Source organism: Lepidochelys kempii, chromosome 6, assembly GCF_965140265.1.
Source record: "Lepidochelys kempii isolate rLepKem1 chromosome 6, rLepKem1.hap2, whole genome shotgun sequence".
Classification (NCBI taxonomy): Eukaryota; Metazoa; Chordata; order Testudines; family Cheloniidae; genus Lepidochelys; species Lepidochelys kempii.
Genome location: NC_133261.1, coordinates 45,985,119 through 46,003,412, shown reverse-complemented (window position 1 = coordinate 46,003,412; position 18,294 = coordinate 45,985,119). Strand labels below are relative to the sequence as shown.

Sequence of the window (18,294 nt, the reverse complement as noted above, 5' to 3'; positions counted from 1 at the left end):
AATCTTGCGTACATTGTCAATGGTATCTGAAACCTCTGAATAAGAGTCGCTACTGTATTCTCTTCTGAGGGAACTTTGGACATGATTCAATAACCCACCAAACATATCTACATCATAGATCACTCAACCTATGAAAAAATAATTTTTGATCAGAGATTCTGTGGCATGGAAATCTGATAATGTTGGTTGAACTCATCCCCTTACAATTATATCTAATACATTACATCAAGATCTTTCAAATCAGCATATACTATTCAAGCACTGAATTGGGTCAGCTTTTCTACTTGTTGTTTAGATGGGCATACCTTAGTTTTTATATCCCTTTTTAAACTAAAGTCGTAAGAATAATGATGAGTCACAAAAATATACAGATGCTCTTTTAGAATTCAGGATAGCATTCCCTCCCTTCCCCCTGCTGTGTTCCACTGCCCCATTACCTTTTACAGAACACTCTAGGTGATTTAGGTGTAAATAAAAAAAATAAGAAACACAATTACAGTCAAAACATATACAAACCTTTTTTTCTTTTCTATTAAAAGCCTGTTTGTTTTAATTCTAAATTTCTTGATCTTTCTGGTGGCATGACTAAATGTTCTGCTAAAGCCTTTCTTATATCTGTATTTCAAATGAGATGACAGGGAATATCATCTTCATCTTTCAGGGAACATGTGATATAAATCAGTGGTGGTATCCTTGGTCAGCTAAAATGGCTTAGTACACAGTAGTAATGGAGCATTCAGCAAATGAGGCAAGACACTTCAGAACCTTAACAAGTTTTGCAAAATGTGGTAACTTTTAATTGAACTCCTGCAATTCACATAGGGTCTGATCCTGCAAAACTTTCTTCATGTGAGAAGCCTTTACTTATGCAAGTAGTCCTTCTGGACTTAATGGAACTATTAATGTGCAAGAGTTACCCTGAATTTTCACATGTTGATGTGAAAGCTGAAATGAGAACTTGGCTCACTGTATGTAGTGATAACTTTGATGTCTTAAACTATGTCTGTATATCTGCAATATGGCTGAATAGGAACAATTTCTTTCTTCCATTTTTCTTTTAAAAATAAATTCACAAATATTTAATACTTTTTTTCTCACAAATCCCTCAATGAGGTAGGGAAGGGTTAGCTCAATTTTAGAGGTTGGGAACTGAAGCACAGAGATTAAGTAACTTGTCCAAGGTTACATAAGGAGTCTGTGGTAAAACTAGTTACTAAACATAAGTCTCCCAAATCTCAGTTCAGTGACTTAATCACAAAACTGAAAAGGAGTACTTGTGGCACCTTAGAGACTAACCAATTTATTTGAGCATAAGCTTTCGTGAGCTACAGCTCACTTCATCGGATGCATACTGTGGAAAGTGTAGAAGATCTTTTTATATACCCACAAAGCATGAAAAAATACTTCCTCCAACCCCACTCTCCTGCTGGTAATAGCCCATCCAAAGTGACCACTCTCTTTACAATGTGTATGATAATCAAGGTGGGCCATTTCCAGCACAAATCCAGGTTTTCTCACACACACACACACCCCCGGAGAAAACCTGGATTTGTGCTGGAAATGGCCCACCTTGATTATCATACACATTGTAAGGAGAGTGGTCACTTTGGATGGGCTATTACCAGCAGGAGAGTGAGTTTTTGTGTGTGTGGGGGGGGGGAGCAGAGGGTGAGAAAACCTGGATTTGTGCTGGAAATGGCCCAACTTGATTATCATACACATTGTAAGGCGAGTGATCACTTTAGATAAGCTATTACCAGCAGGAGAGTGGGGTGGGAGGAGGTATTGTTTCATGGTCTCTGTGTATATAATGTCTTCTGTAGTTTCCACAGTATGCATCCGATGAAGTGAGCTGTAGCTCACGAAAGCTTATGCTCAAATAAATTGGTTAGTCTCTAAGGTGCCACAAGTACTCCTTTTCTTTTTGCGAAGACAGACTAACACGGCTGTTACTCTGAAACCAATCACAAAACTGTCCTTCTGCCCACCTGTAACATTCAAACTGGATGGGCAACATGCACTGGAGTTGTCCCAAATATAGTTACAATTTAAATTGGAGGTAATCAGAAAAGCCCTAGAAAAAGACTGTCAGAATTGTTGCCCTTCTCCCTTCCCTCCTTTGGATACACTTATGAAAGAAAGGTACAGTGATATTTATATTTTAGTTCTTCGGGGCAAGGAACGTCTTTTGCTCTGTGTTTTTACAGGGCCGAGCACAATGGGTTCCTGATGTTGACCAGGGTGCTACCATAATACAAGTGATAACAATAATCAACACTTAAGTAGTGCTTTACATGTTTCAACTGCTGTACAATCATTAACCCTCACGATAGCTCTGTAGGTTACTTAATACAAGCATGCTCCCTGTTTTAATGATTGGGTGGGGAGAGGCAAAAATACATATTGCCCAAGGCCACCCAGCAAAACCACTGGTACAGCTAATATTGGGACTCAAGCTCTGAATCCCATCTTTCATTTAATTCCTCTAGAAAGCCACTCGGGGTGGTACTAGGTAGCAGGAGACCTGCAAGGGAGGAAGGCTTGCCAGGCTGAGGAGTAGGCCCTCAGCTGTCCAAAGCTATCTTATATTTATGAAGATATTTGAGTACTGATTTGAGTACTGAGGATAACCACAATTGGTATATGCTTAGAGCCAGATCTATGAAGTGCTGAGCATCTCCTGCGACATGCCAAATATTTTCAGTTCCTATCTACAGCTGAGGGATCTAAATAGCTCCTCAAATTAAATTAAGGAAAATAACATCATATACTCATTTTACAGATGGTGGAAAGAGGCACAGAGTGTTAACATGTGTTGCCCAATGTCACACAGCAGGCCTATGGTAGAATTGGGAATAGAATCCAGGTCTTCTGACTTTCATGAGACCACATTGTATGTGGATTGTACAGCAAATTGGAAGTGTCCAGTCCAAACTATTGTAGAGTTATATAAAAGCACAAGAGCCTAAGAACGTGGGTAGTTGTTTTTTTTGGGGTTTTTTTTTTTTTTGCACAGCTGAAAACATCATGCTTTTTCACTCGCACTCCAGTGCTGCAGAACAGATTTTATGTAAACTCTAATAAATCAAAAAGCTTCACATCTAAACTGAGAGCAAGCATGATAAAATTTCAGATCAAAAGTCTGTTGTAGGGAAGGGGGGAATATTGTAAGCCACAAATATGGGTGCTTAAAGGGAATGTTCTTATCTCAACTACTGCTATAATAGTATGACAAGTATGTCTCCATTATAATCTCAAATGAGCCTATCTCTTTTGTTTTGTTTTCCCTGAGATATAGGAAAAGACAAAGATACATATACAGATGATTCAGAACATGGGAATTATGATTCTCGCACAGATCAGTCACTGCTTATTCAAAACACGGTTACCAGACAGAAACCAGAACCTCGGATTAAGTCATCTTTGAAGGTAATGGACCACAGAATTTATTAATTGATATGAATTGTTATAATGTGGTTAAATTCTGAAAAATAATATAAATTTACCTTAAAGGGAATGATTGTTACAGCTGGATTTAAAAATAAATAAATATGGGGTTCTCCGTAGAATTAAGGGGATACCAAACAATAAAGGCCCAAGTGACAATACAAATAAGGCCAGAAGTGCTCTCAAGATTTCAGAGCATGAAATCCCCAACAGATGTAATGCAAGACTGTCTCAAAGAATTAGATTCAGGCATCCCCACAGAAAGAGAAGTAAAAGTCTTCAATATTATGATGAACATGACCTACAATAACATTAGCAGGAGTTCCCTATCGAAATAAGGGCACAAGTACATCAAAAATATATAAATAAAGACAACAATTATACTGAAAGGACTAAGGCTGTGTCTTTGTGACCCATAAAAATAAGATCCAGGGGTCTTCTAAAACTTTAAAGGCTGGAATAATGTCTCGGATTAAGGGCATATGAACCACAACATATAGAGAAGTAAAGTCGGTCGTATGCATCCCAATGAATTAGTAATAGGTGTGTTCAGAAGCTTAATTGCAGTAAATTAAAAGACAAGAGTGATCTAGAAAAATAAGAAAAAAATCCTAATCCAAATATCAGTTGCAGGCAATCTCAGCTAATGAAAGGCAAAATTATTCCAAATATCGGTGGGTAACATGAAGGGACCTGTGTGACACACAGGCACAAAAACATTGGAAAAATCTACCATGATCAAGAATATGAAGAGAGTGAAAACTGTCGTTTCATCCTATTTAGCAAATTGAATTTCACTTAAGGCTTGTCTAGATGGGGACGCTCAGGAAGGTAAACTCACACTTTTAGTTAATTCAGATTAAATGTGGATTAGTTAAACTGCATTAAATCCCTGTGTGGACACTCTTAGAATTCAGTGCCCTTAATTTGGTTTAGCTTAATTCTCAAATTAATTCATAAACCAAATTAAGGCCACTTTATTTTAAGTGGGCACACACCTGTTCCACAAACCTGCATCTAGTGGGACTGAACACTTGTACTTTTTTCTACATGTTAACACCAGGTTTTATCAGCATTATGCCATTTCAGAAACCTGATTCCCATCGTGGTTTTGGCAACCTGTTAACTGAGCATTATGTATGTGCTAGGGAAAGAATCTTGTAATTACTGAAAAGATCACAGTATTGTCATTACTGTAGTTCTGCAGGAATCTGCACCACAGATGGCCAACAGTTTGTATGATCTGTGAGGTTTTCCTGCTGTGATACCTTACACATCATGGGATGCTTTTCACATAAGGTGATGAGATAAGAAATCCATTACAAACTAGACTCACCATTTCCTTTTCTTTTTCTTGTTTGTTTGTGTTACTCTCTTTGATCAAATTCTGTTCTCTGATACATCTGTGTAACCTGCATCCATTTCAGTGGAAACTGCACTAGAGGACAGAACTTGGCCCTTTGTATTGTCTTAATGGGAGGGAGGGTGAAGACAGGTTGAATAAGGACTTTTTCGTAAGAAAATTTTAAAAAGAGAATTAAAGATCAGACATACACCAGCATATTAGCCTATATTGGTGTGCTAAAAAGAGATGATTTATTCCAAGATCAATGTCTCTTACCATTGTGAAATACAGTGATGCTCACTGGTTGGTCTGTGACACGGCACTTCACAATGACTTATTCTGTTGGTGTATGGCGGTTTGGGTAATATTTTTCTGTACACATCAAGAATACTGAAAGCTACTCTAAGGCATCTGCCAAGGGGATGTGCTGTCAAAGTAGGATGAGAATAAATGAGTATTGCACATATGACCTTCACAGGTGCTAAAAGCCACAGCTGCCTCCTGACAAAACCTCCAGTTCCCCCATGACAATTTCTGCAAAGCAATTGTGTTTTCAATATACAATTCTGCAGCACATTGAAAATTAAGTATTTAGGGGCAGCATGAAAGAAATTGAATGTAATAGCACAGGGAATACTGAAGTGATTACATTCACTTTCATATTCAATAAAAGTTCAGATTAAAAAAATATTTGATCTGAATCTGCCAAAGAACTTCAGGTTAGAAAGTTAGAGGGTATTTTTTCCCCCCAGAAGTGACTAGGGATTTTGGGAGCCTCATTTTTTATGTTCCCAACTGAGACATCTAAAAGGGGCCTGACTGTCAGAGAGTGGGTGCTCAGCACTTTGTGCAAATCAGGCCCTATTTAGATTTCTGAAGTTGGGTCCCCAAAAACAGAAGTCACCTCTGAAAATCTTGGCCACATGTTACAGTTCCAGTTGAGCACCCCGTCTTGCCTGCTCACCAAATTGCTGTCAGGAAGAGAACCAGCCACTAAATCCCTGGGTGTTTGAAGCCTGAATCTGAATGGAGTCCAGGCACCCTAGGCCCACACTCAGAATGCAGAACCTCTACCTAGCACAAGGGTGACCAGATAGCAAGTATGAAAAATCAGGATGGGGTGCAGGGTAATAGGCACCTATGTAAGAAAAAGCCCCCCAAATCAGGACTGTCCCTATAAAACTGGGACATCTGGTCACCCTGCCTAGCACCTCTTTCTAAGAGCTGCAACCACCTAGAGAGGCCAACACTGGTTCTTACTTCCCTGATACTGTAAACACACCTTCTCCCACCCAACCAGCCTTCTGGTTTACGAGAAGGGGTATGTGGCCAGAGTAATACATGAAACACACAGACACTTTGCACAGGATTCTAATGCCATTGCTCTTTTCTTTACCGCACAAGAAATAGAGTACAGATCGTATAGAAAACAAACATCCTTACCACAGGGTGCCTCACTTTAGCTTACCCTTCCCTTGGACGTCCTTCGGGGACCATCTGAATTCAAGTAGATGCAGAGTTCCCCCTGCATTGAACTTCAGCAGCAGCATTCATCTGCTTCAACTTAGGAAAATGGCCAAAGATCCCTAAGAGATCAGCACCTGCTCTTGCATGTCATGTCACCTCTTGCCTCAGTTTCCTCATCTGTAAAACAGGTGTAATGCTTGCCTACCTACTGTTCGTCAAGCAGAATGATATCTCTGATAGAGGCTTTAGGTGCAAATTTTGTTACAATTTCTAAACATTGATATTAATAGTCCTATCCATTTAGCTAATAATAGGTTAAAACAGAATTAAAAGAGAGCAATATCATATGAATTTTTTGTGCCCTAATGCTACTGGAGTCGTCATCTTAAGACAAATAGCTTTTGCATTCAGTACTTAGTGATGAACTTTTGTGACTGATTTATTGTTATACCACAGACTACTACAGAATGAGCAATTGGTTGTTTCCTGTTGTTTATGCCTTGATGGACCTAGGTACATACACAAGAGTGTTTTTAAAAAGGGGAAGGCATATTAGAGTTGCTTAAATTGCATATCTCATGTGACTGTTTTTATTGCCTGGCACTTTATATTAATATGTGCTGTGCTTAGATTTCTGTGGCTAAATATGGCTTAGCTTTATGGTCAAATACATCGTATATTTTTATTACCAGAATGCTACAAAACTCTATCAGTAGTTGCAGGCTGACATTTTTGAAGTTGCATTTGAAAATTCCACCCCTGTAGGGTTTGGGGCAACCATTTTCTTCGGTGATAGTCTACCTGGGTTTGCACCCTCCACCCCACCAATATTTCCATTTCTTCAGGTCTGAATGAGACTTTGCAATCTCAGTTTCACAATAACACAGTGACTTTGTTTGTTAAGATTTTGATGCAAAACCTTAAATTGCTCCGTGATTCATGAATTTGTTAATGAACATGGTCTGGTGTCATGTTTGTAATGAAGTACAACCCATATGAAACTACCGATGATGTGGGGTTTCCATGTGAAAATTTCACTTCCATATTGAAACTAACATTTATTTTTAAAATTTATTTTCCCTTGATTTCTCATGTCACAGAATGCAAGGTTTACACGTATAAGAGCCATGGTAAAGTAAATGCAAAAAGAGCCATGTATTAATCCAAAAGTTAAATCTTTTAGGGGCTGAAACTCTTGGTGTTGATAGTTGATAAGTATAAGGAAGAGGAACAATATAGAGTGACTTAAGATGAACGGAATGGGACCAAGACGTTCAGTAGTGAGTGAGTCTTTATAAGGAACCAAACTTCTGCCAATGTGCAGGGATACATGTGCAAAATGAATGGAATGGATTGGTCAAAATTAATAATATTTCAACCAAGGAAAAGGAGAAGAAGACCAACAGCTGTAATAGTAGGAAACTCAGAATTAGAAGAATGTCAACCCTGCTGAATTTTGAATGTTTTAAAAGTATAAGTTTAAAGTTCATGAATTAAAAACCTATTGAAATGGAAAAAGCTTTAACAGGTAGACAGAAAAGGGATGTCGAACTGGGCTTTGTTGTAAAAGGAGCTGCAATTATGGCAAACCAGAAGTATATTGCACAGTATATTATATAAAAAGTATATTGTAAGTATATTGTACTTAAACGGACTGACTTTCAAAAGTGTTGCAAAATTTAAGTGTCTGCATATGGAATTGCACACTCTAGTTTGAAAAGATCAAACAAAGAGGGTACTGTAATAAAGTCCCCAGCAATGCATTTCAATATAGTCTTGGCTTGCCTGAAAGTAAAGAGAGGAGAAGTGAAATCCATCTGATTGGAGGGAAGTAAGGGAGACAGCTAAGATAACAAGCAAGGTAGAAAAGGAAGCTGAGCATGGAACGAGTGTAGTATGGCATCTGTAGAACTGAAACATTATTTACTTGTATTTTCCACTCCTTTGATTAATTACTTTCTTTCTGGTCTTACCGTTTTATTCCATACCCCTTTTTAAGTCAGACTAGTTTATTTTTACTTGTCCTATTCCAAGGGATCCTGAGTATTCTTTTGCCAGTTCAGACAACTTTATTGTCTTCTTTACATACAACACTTTATTCATATTCCTACCGCTGGGAATCCAATGGGAGCCAAAAGTGCACATCAGAGGGGAAGGATTTGGCTGTAAAAGTGCTTCAGTACATAAAATAACCAAAAGGAAGAATAAGCAGAGAGCATTATGATCTGAAAGGAGACTCACAGGAGAGTAGAACAGCTTGACAGAAAACCAATAGCAGGCTAATGCAAACTGAAAAAAACCAACAATAAATAATGTTAATGATTCAAGAGGAAATATGGGGGGTAGGGGTGGAATGATGAACCTAAAATAGAATTCATGAGCTGCTGAATGAACACACTTCATAAGTGCACAGCTCTCAGTCACTTTGAGGTTTCGTTAAATAAATGACTCAGTAAATATTTAGGAAACTGCCTTGCTAAGGAATTTTACTAGTGAATGAGTGATGAATATCATCACAATATGGGAAAATATTTTTCCAGCAGCCATGGCACTTTATGATTTGACCCTGTCAGATCTTAAGAGCAAATAACTTTTGGGCAGGGCCAGTATTCTGAGGGGGGAGCTTCAAAACCTGTTTTCTCCGGGTGTTCTCCACTCTCTGCCTGCTCCTGCCATAATACAGTTGTGTGATAGGCCTTCAACTGATCCTTCAATTGATGCTACTCATCGTTACACCCACATATATTTTCTTGTACAAATTTTATAAAATGGGTGAACAGTGGTCCTGTCAGTCTGGAGAAAAAAAATGGAACTCTCTTTATAAAGATTTCTTATATGAAGAAGCTACATTAGTAGGCAGCACCATCTTGTTATTCATAGATGACACCAGCTTCATTTAACTCTTTTCAGAGCACACTGACTGTAGTCAGCCTACCCTGGAAGATCAAGGTTCTTTCAATAATGTTTTTTAAAAGCCCCTTTTTTAGCACCACTATCACTTACTCGGTTTGGGAAAAGGACTTTTCTTTGTTCAGACGACTTTAGTTAAATTGAAAGAAATTCACAGATTAAGCTCATGTGACTCATGCTTTTGTCAAAAGAATGAACTTTAGATGTTGAACATACAAACTGCTAATTTCATAGAGCCTGTTGGCCATTGTTAATAGAAGCAGATAAAACATACTGGTACAGAACAATTTTTCTCTCTACTAACTTCTTTTCAAATTACTTTAATTACGAAAACTGTAGGTAGACTTAAGAACTACACTGTGTTCTTAAGGACGTCTATGAATGATCTTCTAACCTAATTAGGCCAGTTTTGCCCAGTGCTCAAAATAAGGGGTGAGGGGAAGAGTGATGATACTTTCCCAAACCCCATCCACCAGCAAAATCCACCTACGTGAGATGCCAGAATGAAGTGGCTGACATATTTTGCCTGGATTTTGTCTATCCTAAAAATGGAAATTTAACAGGGGGAAGGGGCTTAAGACAAGTCCTGGAAATTTGATACTATTGCTTAGTACATCAACTGGACAAGTGATATGGCACAGATTTGATGACAGACACAATGGTTTAATTTTATGCAGCCTGATTTCTTTCTATCAGGCCCTGCAATTACTTTCCCAATTTACCATATAAAATATCTCTTGAACAAGTCATAGTTACCCATTTATTTCAAATTCCCAAGGTTAACCACAACTGCCCAAGGAGGAAAGATCTATTATTAGAGGAAGGTCCACCTTGATAATCATACACATTGTAAGGAGAGTGATCACTTTAGATAAGCTATTACCAGCAGGAGAGTGGGGTGAGGGGAGAGAAAACCTTTTGTAGTGGTAAACACCCATTTTTTCATGGTTTGTGTATATAAAAAGATCTTCTGTACTTTCCACAGTATGCATCTGATGAAGTGAGCTGTAGCTCACGAAAGCTGATGCTCAAATAAATTGGTTAGTCTCTAAGGTGCCACAAGTCCTCCTTTTCTTTTGGCTAGAAAAAAGCTGCACCTAACTGGGGAATGGGAAACAGCTGCCGGTCCAATTAACCTGGGGCTATATAAAAGACTGAGCGGAAAGAAGCCAAGGGGAGCGAGGGAGTGGAAGCAGAGCGATAACTCTTCCCTCCTGGATGTACACACTAGAACCCAAGCTGTGTATGGTGGAAAGGTGGTGGGAGAACAACCTGTAAATAAGCAGCACCAGTGGTTACTGAACCCCAGGGTCTCCGAGTGACTTTGTCAGCACAGCAAGGGCAGCAGACAAGAGGGCCCTGAAGATGGAATATAGAAGATATGTCGTCTTGTTGATCCATTCCAGCAATCTCTCAAAAGACACATCAGCGGGAAAACAAATGTCGACTGAGCAGGGTGTTGAATTAATTTCTAGAAAGTGTCTCTGAATGCTCTTGACAAATGGTGATTTCAAAAAAGGTTAAAAAGGAATCTGGTACTACTTTTAACACAAAATCCAGAAATATATTAGCAAAACCAATCACATCATCATAGCTTGAAAAGTTTCAAAAAGGCGTAAGTATGTTATTCCATATGGTATGAGTAATTTGTAATCTACAATGTTTGAGTCTTGAGTTCAAATTTACATCATCCTAAACCAAAAGTGAACATAAATTTTGGAGCTTCAGCCTCACTCCTAGAAAAAAACAATGCAAATTAACACTACTGGCAATTTGTTTCCAGGAAATATTTAAGGCTGGAAAGTTGAGTCATAAACCCCTGAATTTTGACATTAATCATAGAAAAAATGACAGTCCTTCAAATTCAGTTTTCTGCACATTAAATAATTGTAAAGGTCAGGCTAAACAGTCATGAGAAACAAATATTCATAATATTAAACCACGATCACCTCACAAGTTAGTCAGCAACAAGGATTATTTTGCTTAGTAGCATTTTCTGCAGCTCTAAGAACAATGGGGAATTCTTATTGATTGAGGATTTTACTGTATAAGACATTCTCATTCCACCTCCAGTTAGGACTGTAAAGCTGAGTTTACATTCTGCACATTTTAATGTGCAATAGCTAAGCTTTTCACACAGACTTTATTCAATTCCTGTCCCTTTTGCTCTTCCAACCATAGTCCACATATTTGTCAGTCTTTCAAATTGCCTCCATGACTTCTTCCACCTCATACGAGGTTTGACCACTCTGAAGACTTCCATCTGTCATTTTCTCTGACTTCTGACTACTTCCGACTGTTATTCTGTCAGACTGAAAACTCCTTCGGGCAATGACCATCCCTTCTTGCCTGTCTGGAAAGTCTCTAGCATTTCATGGGCATCATCACGAACAAATAATAGAAATAAGTGTTTCTTTTTGCTGAGACCAACAACATTTTCATGGTAAACCCACATAATGGTCCATGTTTTTGTAGATGACAACAACTTCCATATAATTCTATCAAAGGGTCAGTAGGAATTCTAGTATGCTGCACGATTTGATTACTTTCGTGGTAGCTACACATAGGAAACCTCTTCACCTCATTAACTGGCATATGGCAGTTAACATGGCATGTGTTGAGGAACGCAAGATAAAATTCATATGTATGTATTCCTTTCTTGCTTAAGGGATCCCCAGTTTTAAAACTTTCTTAGTATATTTTTGTCTCTGCAGGGGTCCATTGGCAAGGTGACTTCTTGGCTGTTAACAAGATTGGCAAGGGATAGAATACTAGATTAATATATTGATAATGGATGCTTTAGATTTAACTTTGAAGACATTCAGATACTATGATAAGGGGAAGTACCCGACCTTGAAACAGGTTATCCTTAGGCCAGTTCCTGGGATTTTTTTGTTATTCTGAGATAGGGCTTGTCTACAGTTACCAGGGAATTGACGCTGTGGCGATCGGTGAACCAGAGGTCGATTTAGAGGGTCTAGTGAAGTTTGGCAATTTAGAGGGTCTAGTGCAGATTGAAAAGGAGTACTTGTGGCACCTTAGAGACTAACCAATTTATTTGAGCATGAGCTTTCGTGAGCTACAGCTCACTTCATCGGATGCATACCGTGGAAACTGCAGAAGACATTATATACACACAGAGACCATGAAACAATACCTCCTCCCACCCCACTGTCCTGTTGGTAATAGCTTATCTAAAGTGATCATCAAGTTGGGCCATTTCCAGCACAAATCCAGGTTTTCTCACCCTCCGCCCCCCCCCCACACAAACTCACTCTCCTGCTGGTAATAGCCCATCCAAAGTGACCACTCTCTTCACAATGTGTATGATAATCAAGGTGGGCCATTTCCTGCACAAATCCAGGTTCTCTAACCTCCTCACCCCCCTCCAAAAACCACACACACAAACTCACTCTCCTGCTGGTAATAGCTCATCCAAAGTGACCACTCTCCCTACAATGTGCATGGTAATCAACGTGGGCCATTTCCAGCACAAATCCAGGCTTTCTCACCCCCCGCCCCTCCCCGGGACACACACACACACACACAAACTCACTCTCCTGCTGGCAATAGCTCATCCAAACTGACCACTCTCCAAGTTTAAATCCAAGTTTAACCAGAACGTCTGGGGGGGGGGGGGATAGGAAAAAACAAGGGGAAATAGGCTACCTTGCATAATGACTTAGCCACTCCCAGTCTCTATTTAAGCCTAAATTAATAGTATCCAATTTGCAAATGAATTCCAATTCAGCAGTTTCTCGCTGGAGTCTGGATTTGAAGTTTTTTTGTTGTAAGATAGCGACCTTCATGTCTGTGATTGCGTGACCAGAGAGATTGAAGTGTTCTCCAACTGGTTTATGAATGTTATAATTCTTGACATCTGATTTGTGTCCATTTATTCTTTTACGTAGAGACTGTCCAGTTTGACCAATGTACATGGCAGAGGGGCATTGCTGGCACATGATGGCATATATCACATTGGTGGATGTGCAGGTGAACGAGCCTCTGATAGTGTGGCTGATGTTATTAGGCCCTGTGATGGTGTCCCCTGAATAGATATGTGGGCACAGTTGGCAACGGGATTTGTTGCAAGGATAGGTTCCTGGGTTAGTGGTTCAGTTGTGTGGTATGTGGTTGTTGGTGAGTATTTGCTTCAGGTTGCGGGGCTGTCTGTAGGCAAGGACTGGCCTGTCTCCCAAGATTTGTGAGAGTGTTGGGTCATCCTTCAGGATAGGTTATAGATCCTTAATAATGCATTGGAGGGGTTTTAGTTGGGGGCTGAAGGTGACGGCTAGTGGCATTCTGCTATTGCGTTCTTCTGCAGTTTCCACGGTATGCATCTGTCATAAATATAAAGGGAAGGGTAAACCCCTTTGAAATCCCTCCTGGCCAGGGGAAAGCTCCTCTCACCTGTAAAGGGTTAAGAAGCTAAAGGTAACCTCGCTGGCACCTGACCAAAATGACCAATGAGGAGACAAGATACTTTCAAAAGCTGGGAGGAGGGAGAGAAACAAAGGGTCTGTGTCTGTCTGTAGTCGTCTTGGCCGGGGACAGAACAGGAATGGAGTCTTAGAACTTTTAGTAAGTAATCTAGCTAGGTATGTGTTAGATTATGATTTCTTTAAATGGCTGAGAAAAGAATTGTGCTGAATAGAATAACTATTTCTGTCTGTGTATCTTTTTTGTAACTTAAGGTTTTGCCTAGAGGGGTTCTCTATGTTTTTGAATCTAATTACCCTGTAAGATATCTACCATCCTGATTTTACAGGGGGGATTTCTTTATTTCTATTTACTTCTATTTTTTATTAAAAGTCTTCTTGTAAAACACTGAATGCTTTTTCATTGTTTTCAGATCCAAGGGTTTGGGTCTGTGGTCACCTATGCAAATTGGTGAGGCTTTTTACCAAACCTTGTCCAGGAAGTGGGGTGCAAGGTTTTGGGAAGTATTTTGGGGGGAAGGACGCGTCCAAACAGCTCTTCCCCAGTAACCAGTATTAGTTTGGTGGTGGTAGCGGCCAGTCCAAGGATAACGGGGGTAATATTTTGTACCTTGGGGAAGTTTTGACCTAAGCTGGTAAAGATAAGCTTAGGAGGGTTTTCATGCAGGTCCCCACATCTGTACCCTAGAGTTCAGAGTAGGGGAGGAACCGTGACATGGTGGCACAGTGGTGGGATTAACCTGAAATCATTTTGAGATCCAGTTGAGATTTTTTGAACTAGAAATACAGATTTTAAAAAGGAATTTTTAGGAAGTCCAGAAAGCAGCTTTGAAACTGAAAGCAGCTTGGTTTCTCTCTGCTTTGTGGCCAAGCAGAGACAAAAGGGGATTATCTTGTGAATTGCAGGTTTTCTTTGCCTGGAGGCAGGGTACTTAACTCCTGCAGGGAAATTCACAGTCTTCCAACCCAGAGGTTTTTTTTTTTTTCTTTTCTTCCTAAAAGTAAATAGGGGGTGTGTGCTCTACCCATTTGCCTGGAGACAAAAGTGGCAGGTTTTTTTTTAGGATTTTGATTTTTTTTTGTTTTACAAGGAGCACAGGTTTGAAAAGAATTTTTTTTTTCTTTGGGCTGGGTAAGCAGGTTTCCAAGTAGTTGGAGGGTTTTTGCTTTAATTTGGGCCCAGAGCAGAGACAAGGGAATTGTCTTTTTCTGTAGGCTGACAATCACTATCAGAGAATAGGTATTCTATTCCAGCACAGCAAAATTTTACAGCCAAGTTTTGTTTGTTTACTTCTAAACCTCGGGTGAAAAGTTAGTTAAAAACAGAGAGGTTAGAATGGCCAAATCCTCGGCTCGACTACAGCTGGAATTAGCCAAATTTCAGGCTGAGGAAAAACAAAGGGAACATGAAAGACAGATAGAACTCATGCGGCTGGAGAAGGAGGTACAGGAGGCTGCCCACAAGAGGGAAATGGAGGCAAGGAAGCATGTGGAGGAGATGGAGAGGATAAAGGCCCAGCAGAATATACCAACAAACCCTAGCAATCCTTCTCCAGGTACCACTTCCCATCCCAGAAAGTTCCCCACCTACAAGGCAGGTGATGATACTGAGGCCTTCTTAGAAAACTTCGAAAGGGCCTGCCTTGGGTACAACATCTCTACTGACCAATACATGGTAGAGCTGAGGCCGCAGCTCAGTGGACCCTTAGCTGAGGTGGCAGCTGAAATGCCTAAAGAACATATGAACAAGTATGAACTGTTTAAATCCAAGGCGAGAGTCAGAATGGGGATAACACCCGAGCAGTCTCGTCGGAGGTTCCGAGCCCTAAGGTGGAAAGCAGACATGTCATTTACCCGACATGCCTACCACATTGTGAAACATTGGGATGCCTGGATATCAGGAGCAAGTGTTGAATCTCCAGTAAATTTGCCCTTCCTAATGCAAATGGAACAATTCTTAGAGGGTGTTCCTGAGGAAATAGAAAGATACATCCTAGATGGGAAACCCAAAACTGTAATCGAGGCAGGAGAGATTGGAGCCAGATGGGTGGAGGTGGCAGAGAAGAAGAAAACTGGTCGCAGTTGGAGCGGAGACCAGAAGGGACCACCCCAGACCACACCCTATTACCGGGGGCCGCCCAAAGCCCCACCTACCTCCCAAAGAACCCTCCAGACCCCTTATCGTCCCACCACCCTGTTCTCCAGCAACCCACCTCGCCCCGGTGACCCGTCAGCTGGACGATGTTTTAAATGTAACGAGCTGGGGCATGTAAAGGCCAACTGCCCCAAGAACCCCAACAGATTACAGTTCATTGCACCGGAATCACACCAGAGGTCCACAGGCCCAGATACCTCCCAGATACCCTTGGAGCGGAGGGAAACTGTGAGTGTGGGCGGGAAGAAGGTCACCGCGTGGAGGGACACCGGAGCACAAGTGTCAGCTATCCATGCTTCCTTAGTGGACCCCAATTTAATCAACCCAGAGATCCAAGTGACGATTCAACCCTTCAAGTCCAACTCTTTCAATTTGCCTACAGCCAAGTTGCCTGTCCAGTACAAGGGCTGGTCAGGAATGTGGACTTTTGCAGTCTATGATGATTATCCCATCCCCATGCTGTTGGGGGAAGACTTGGCCAATCACGTGAAGCAGGCCAAGAGGGTGGGAACGGTCACCCGCAGCCAGGCTAAACAAGCCGTGGGGCCTAGCTCTGTTCCGGAAACTTCTATCAGGACCCAGTCAGAGGTGATGGACCCGGACCCCAGGCCAATGTCTGCAACAGCAGTAGTGGATCCAGTTCCAGAGACCCAGACGGAACCAGTCCCAGAACCGGAACCAGCCGAACAACCAACACCAGACCCAGTGTCAGCACTGAATCCAATACTTGCAACCTCAACACCAGAGGGCCCCACTGAACCTGAACTGGCAGCAGCCGATAACCCTACACAAGAGGCTCAGCCGGAGCCTGAATCCCAAAATAGTGCACCAGCGGAGAGCGGTTCACAGTCAACAGAAACAGCTCCATCCCCTATATCGCTTCCAGAGGGACCAAGCCTAGGTCCACAATCCCATGAGGAACTGATGTCTCCAGCATCAAGGGAACAGTTCCAGACTGAACAGGAAGCAGATGAAAGCCTCCAGAGAGCTTGGACGGCGGCACGGAGCAACCCACCGCCTCTCAGCTCTTCTAATCGATCCAGGTTTGTTGTAGAAAGAGGACTTTTATACAAGGAAACTCTTTCTGGTGGACACCAGGAAGACTGGCATCCTCAGAGACAGTTGGTAGTTCCAACTAAATACCGGGCCAAGCTCTTGAGCTTAGCCCATGATCACCCTAGTGGCCATGCTGGGGTGAACAGGACCAAAGACCGTTTGGGGGGATCATTCCACTGGGAGGGAATGGGCAAGGATGTTTCTACCTATGTCCAGTCTTGTGAGGTGTGCCAAAGAGTGGGAAAACCCCAAGACCAGGTCAAAGCTCCTCTCCAGCCACTCCCCATCATTGAAGTTCCATTTCAGCGAGTAGCTGTGGATATTCTGGGTCCTTTTCCGAAAAAGACACCCAGAGGAAAGCAGTACATACTGACTTTCATGGATTTTGCCACCCGATGGCCGGAAGCAGTAGCTCTAAGCAACACCAGGGCTAAAAGTGTGTGCCAGGCACTAGCAGACATTTTTGCCAGGGTAGGTTGGCCCTCCGACATCCTCACAGATGCAGGGACTAATTTCCTGGCAGGAACTATGAAAAACCTTTGGGAAGCTCATGGGGTAAATCACTTGGTTGCCACTCCTTACCATCATCAAACAAATGGCATGGTGGAGAAGTTTAATGGAACTTTGGGGGCCATGATACGTAAATTCGTAAATGAGCACTCCAATGATTGGGACTTAGTATTGCAGCAGTTGCTCTTTGCCTACAGAGCTGTACCACATCCCAGTTTAGGGTTTTCCCCATTTGAACTTGTATATGGCCGTGAGGTTAAGGGGCCATTGCAGTTGGTGAAGCAGCAATGGGAGGGATTTACACCTTCTCCAGGAACTAACATTCTGGACTTTGTAACCAACCTACAAAACACCCTCCGAACCTCTTTAGCCCTTGCTAGAGAAAACTTACAGGATGCTCAAGAAGAGCAAAAAGCCTGGTATGATAAACATGCCAGAGAGCGTTCCTTCAAAGTAGGAGACCAGGTCATGGTCCTAAAGGCGCTCCAGGCCCATAAAATGGAAGCATCGTGGGAAGGGCCATTCGTGGTCCAGGAGCGCCTGGGAGCTGTTAATTATCTCATAGCATTCCCCACCTCCAACCGAAAGCCTAAGGTGTATCATATTAATTCTCTAAAGCCCTTTTATTCCAGAGAATTAAAGGTTTGTCAGTTTACAGCCCAGGGAGGAGACGACGCTGAGTGGCCTGAAGGTGTCTATTACGAAGGGAAATGTGCTGGTGGTGTGGAAGAGGTGAACCTCTCCATGACCCTTGGGCGTATGCAGCGACAGCAGATCCAGGAGCTGTGCACTAGCTACGCGCCAACGTTCTCAGCCACCCCAGGACTGACTGAACGGGCATACCACTCCATTGACACAGGTAATGCTCACCCAATTAGGGTCCACCCTTACCGGGTGTCTCCTCAAGCTAAAACTGCTATAGAACGGGAGATCCAGGATATGTTACAGATGGGTGTAATCCGCCC

General features: G+C 41.6%; 1 protein-coding gene across 12 annotated transcripts in view; it reads left to right on the top strand.

Moving 5' to 3' along the window:
* ANO3 (anoctamin 3) overlaps positions 1-18,294 on the top strand; it is a 403,981-nt gene that overhangs the window by 260,265 nt on the left and 125,422 nt on the right. For 11 of the 12 annotated variants that reach the window (XM_073347809.1, XM_073347804.1, XM_073347803.1 and 8 more), the window contains one exon: positions 3,293-3,429. In XM_073347809.1, coding sequence (XP_073203910.1) covers positions 3,293-3,429 — 137 coding nt within the window. The remainder of the gene's footprint in view (positions 1-3,292; positions 3,430-18,294) is intronic. The other variant, XM_073347800.1, reaches the window with a different exon arrangement.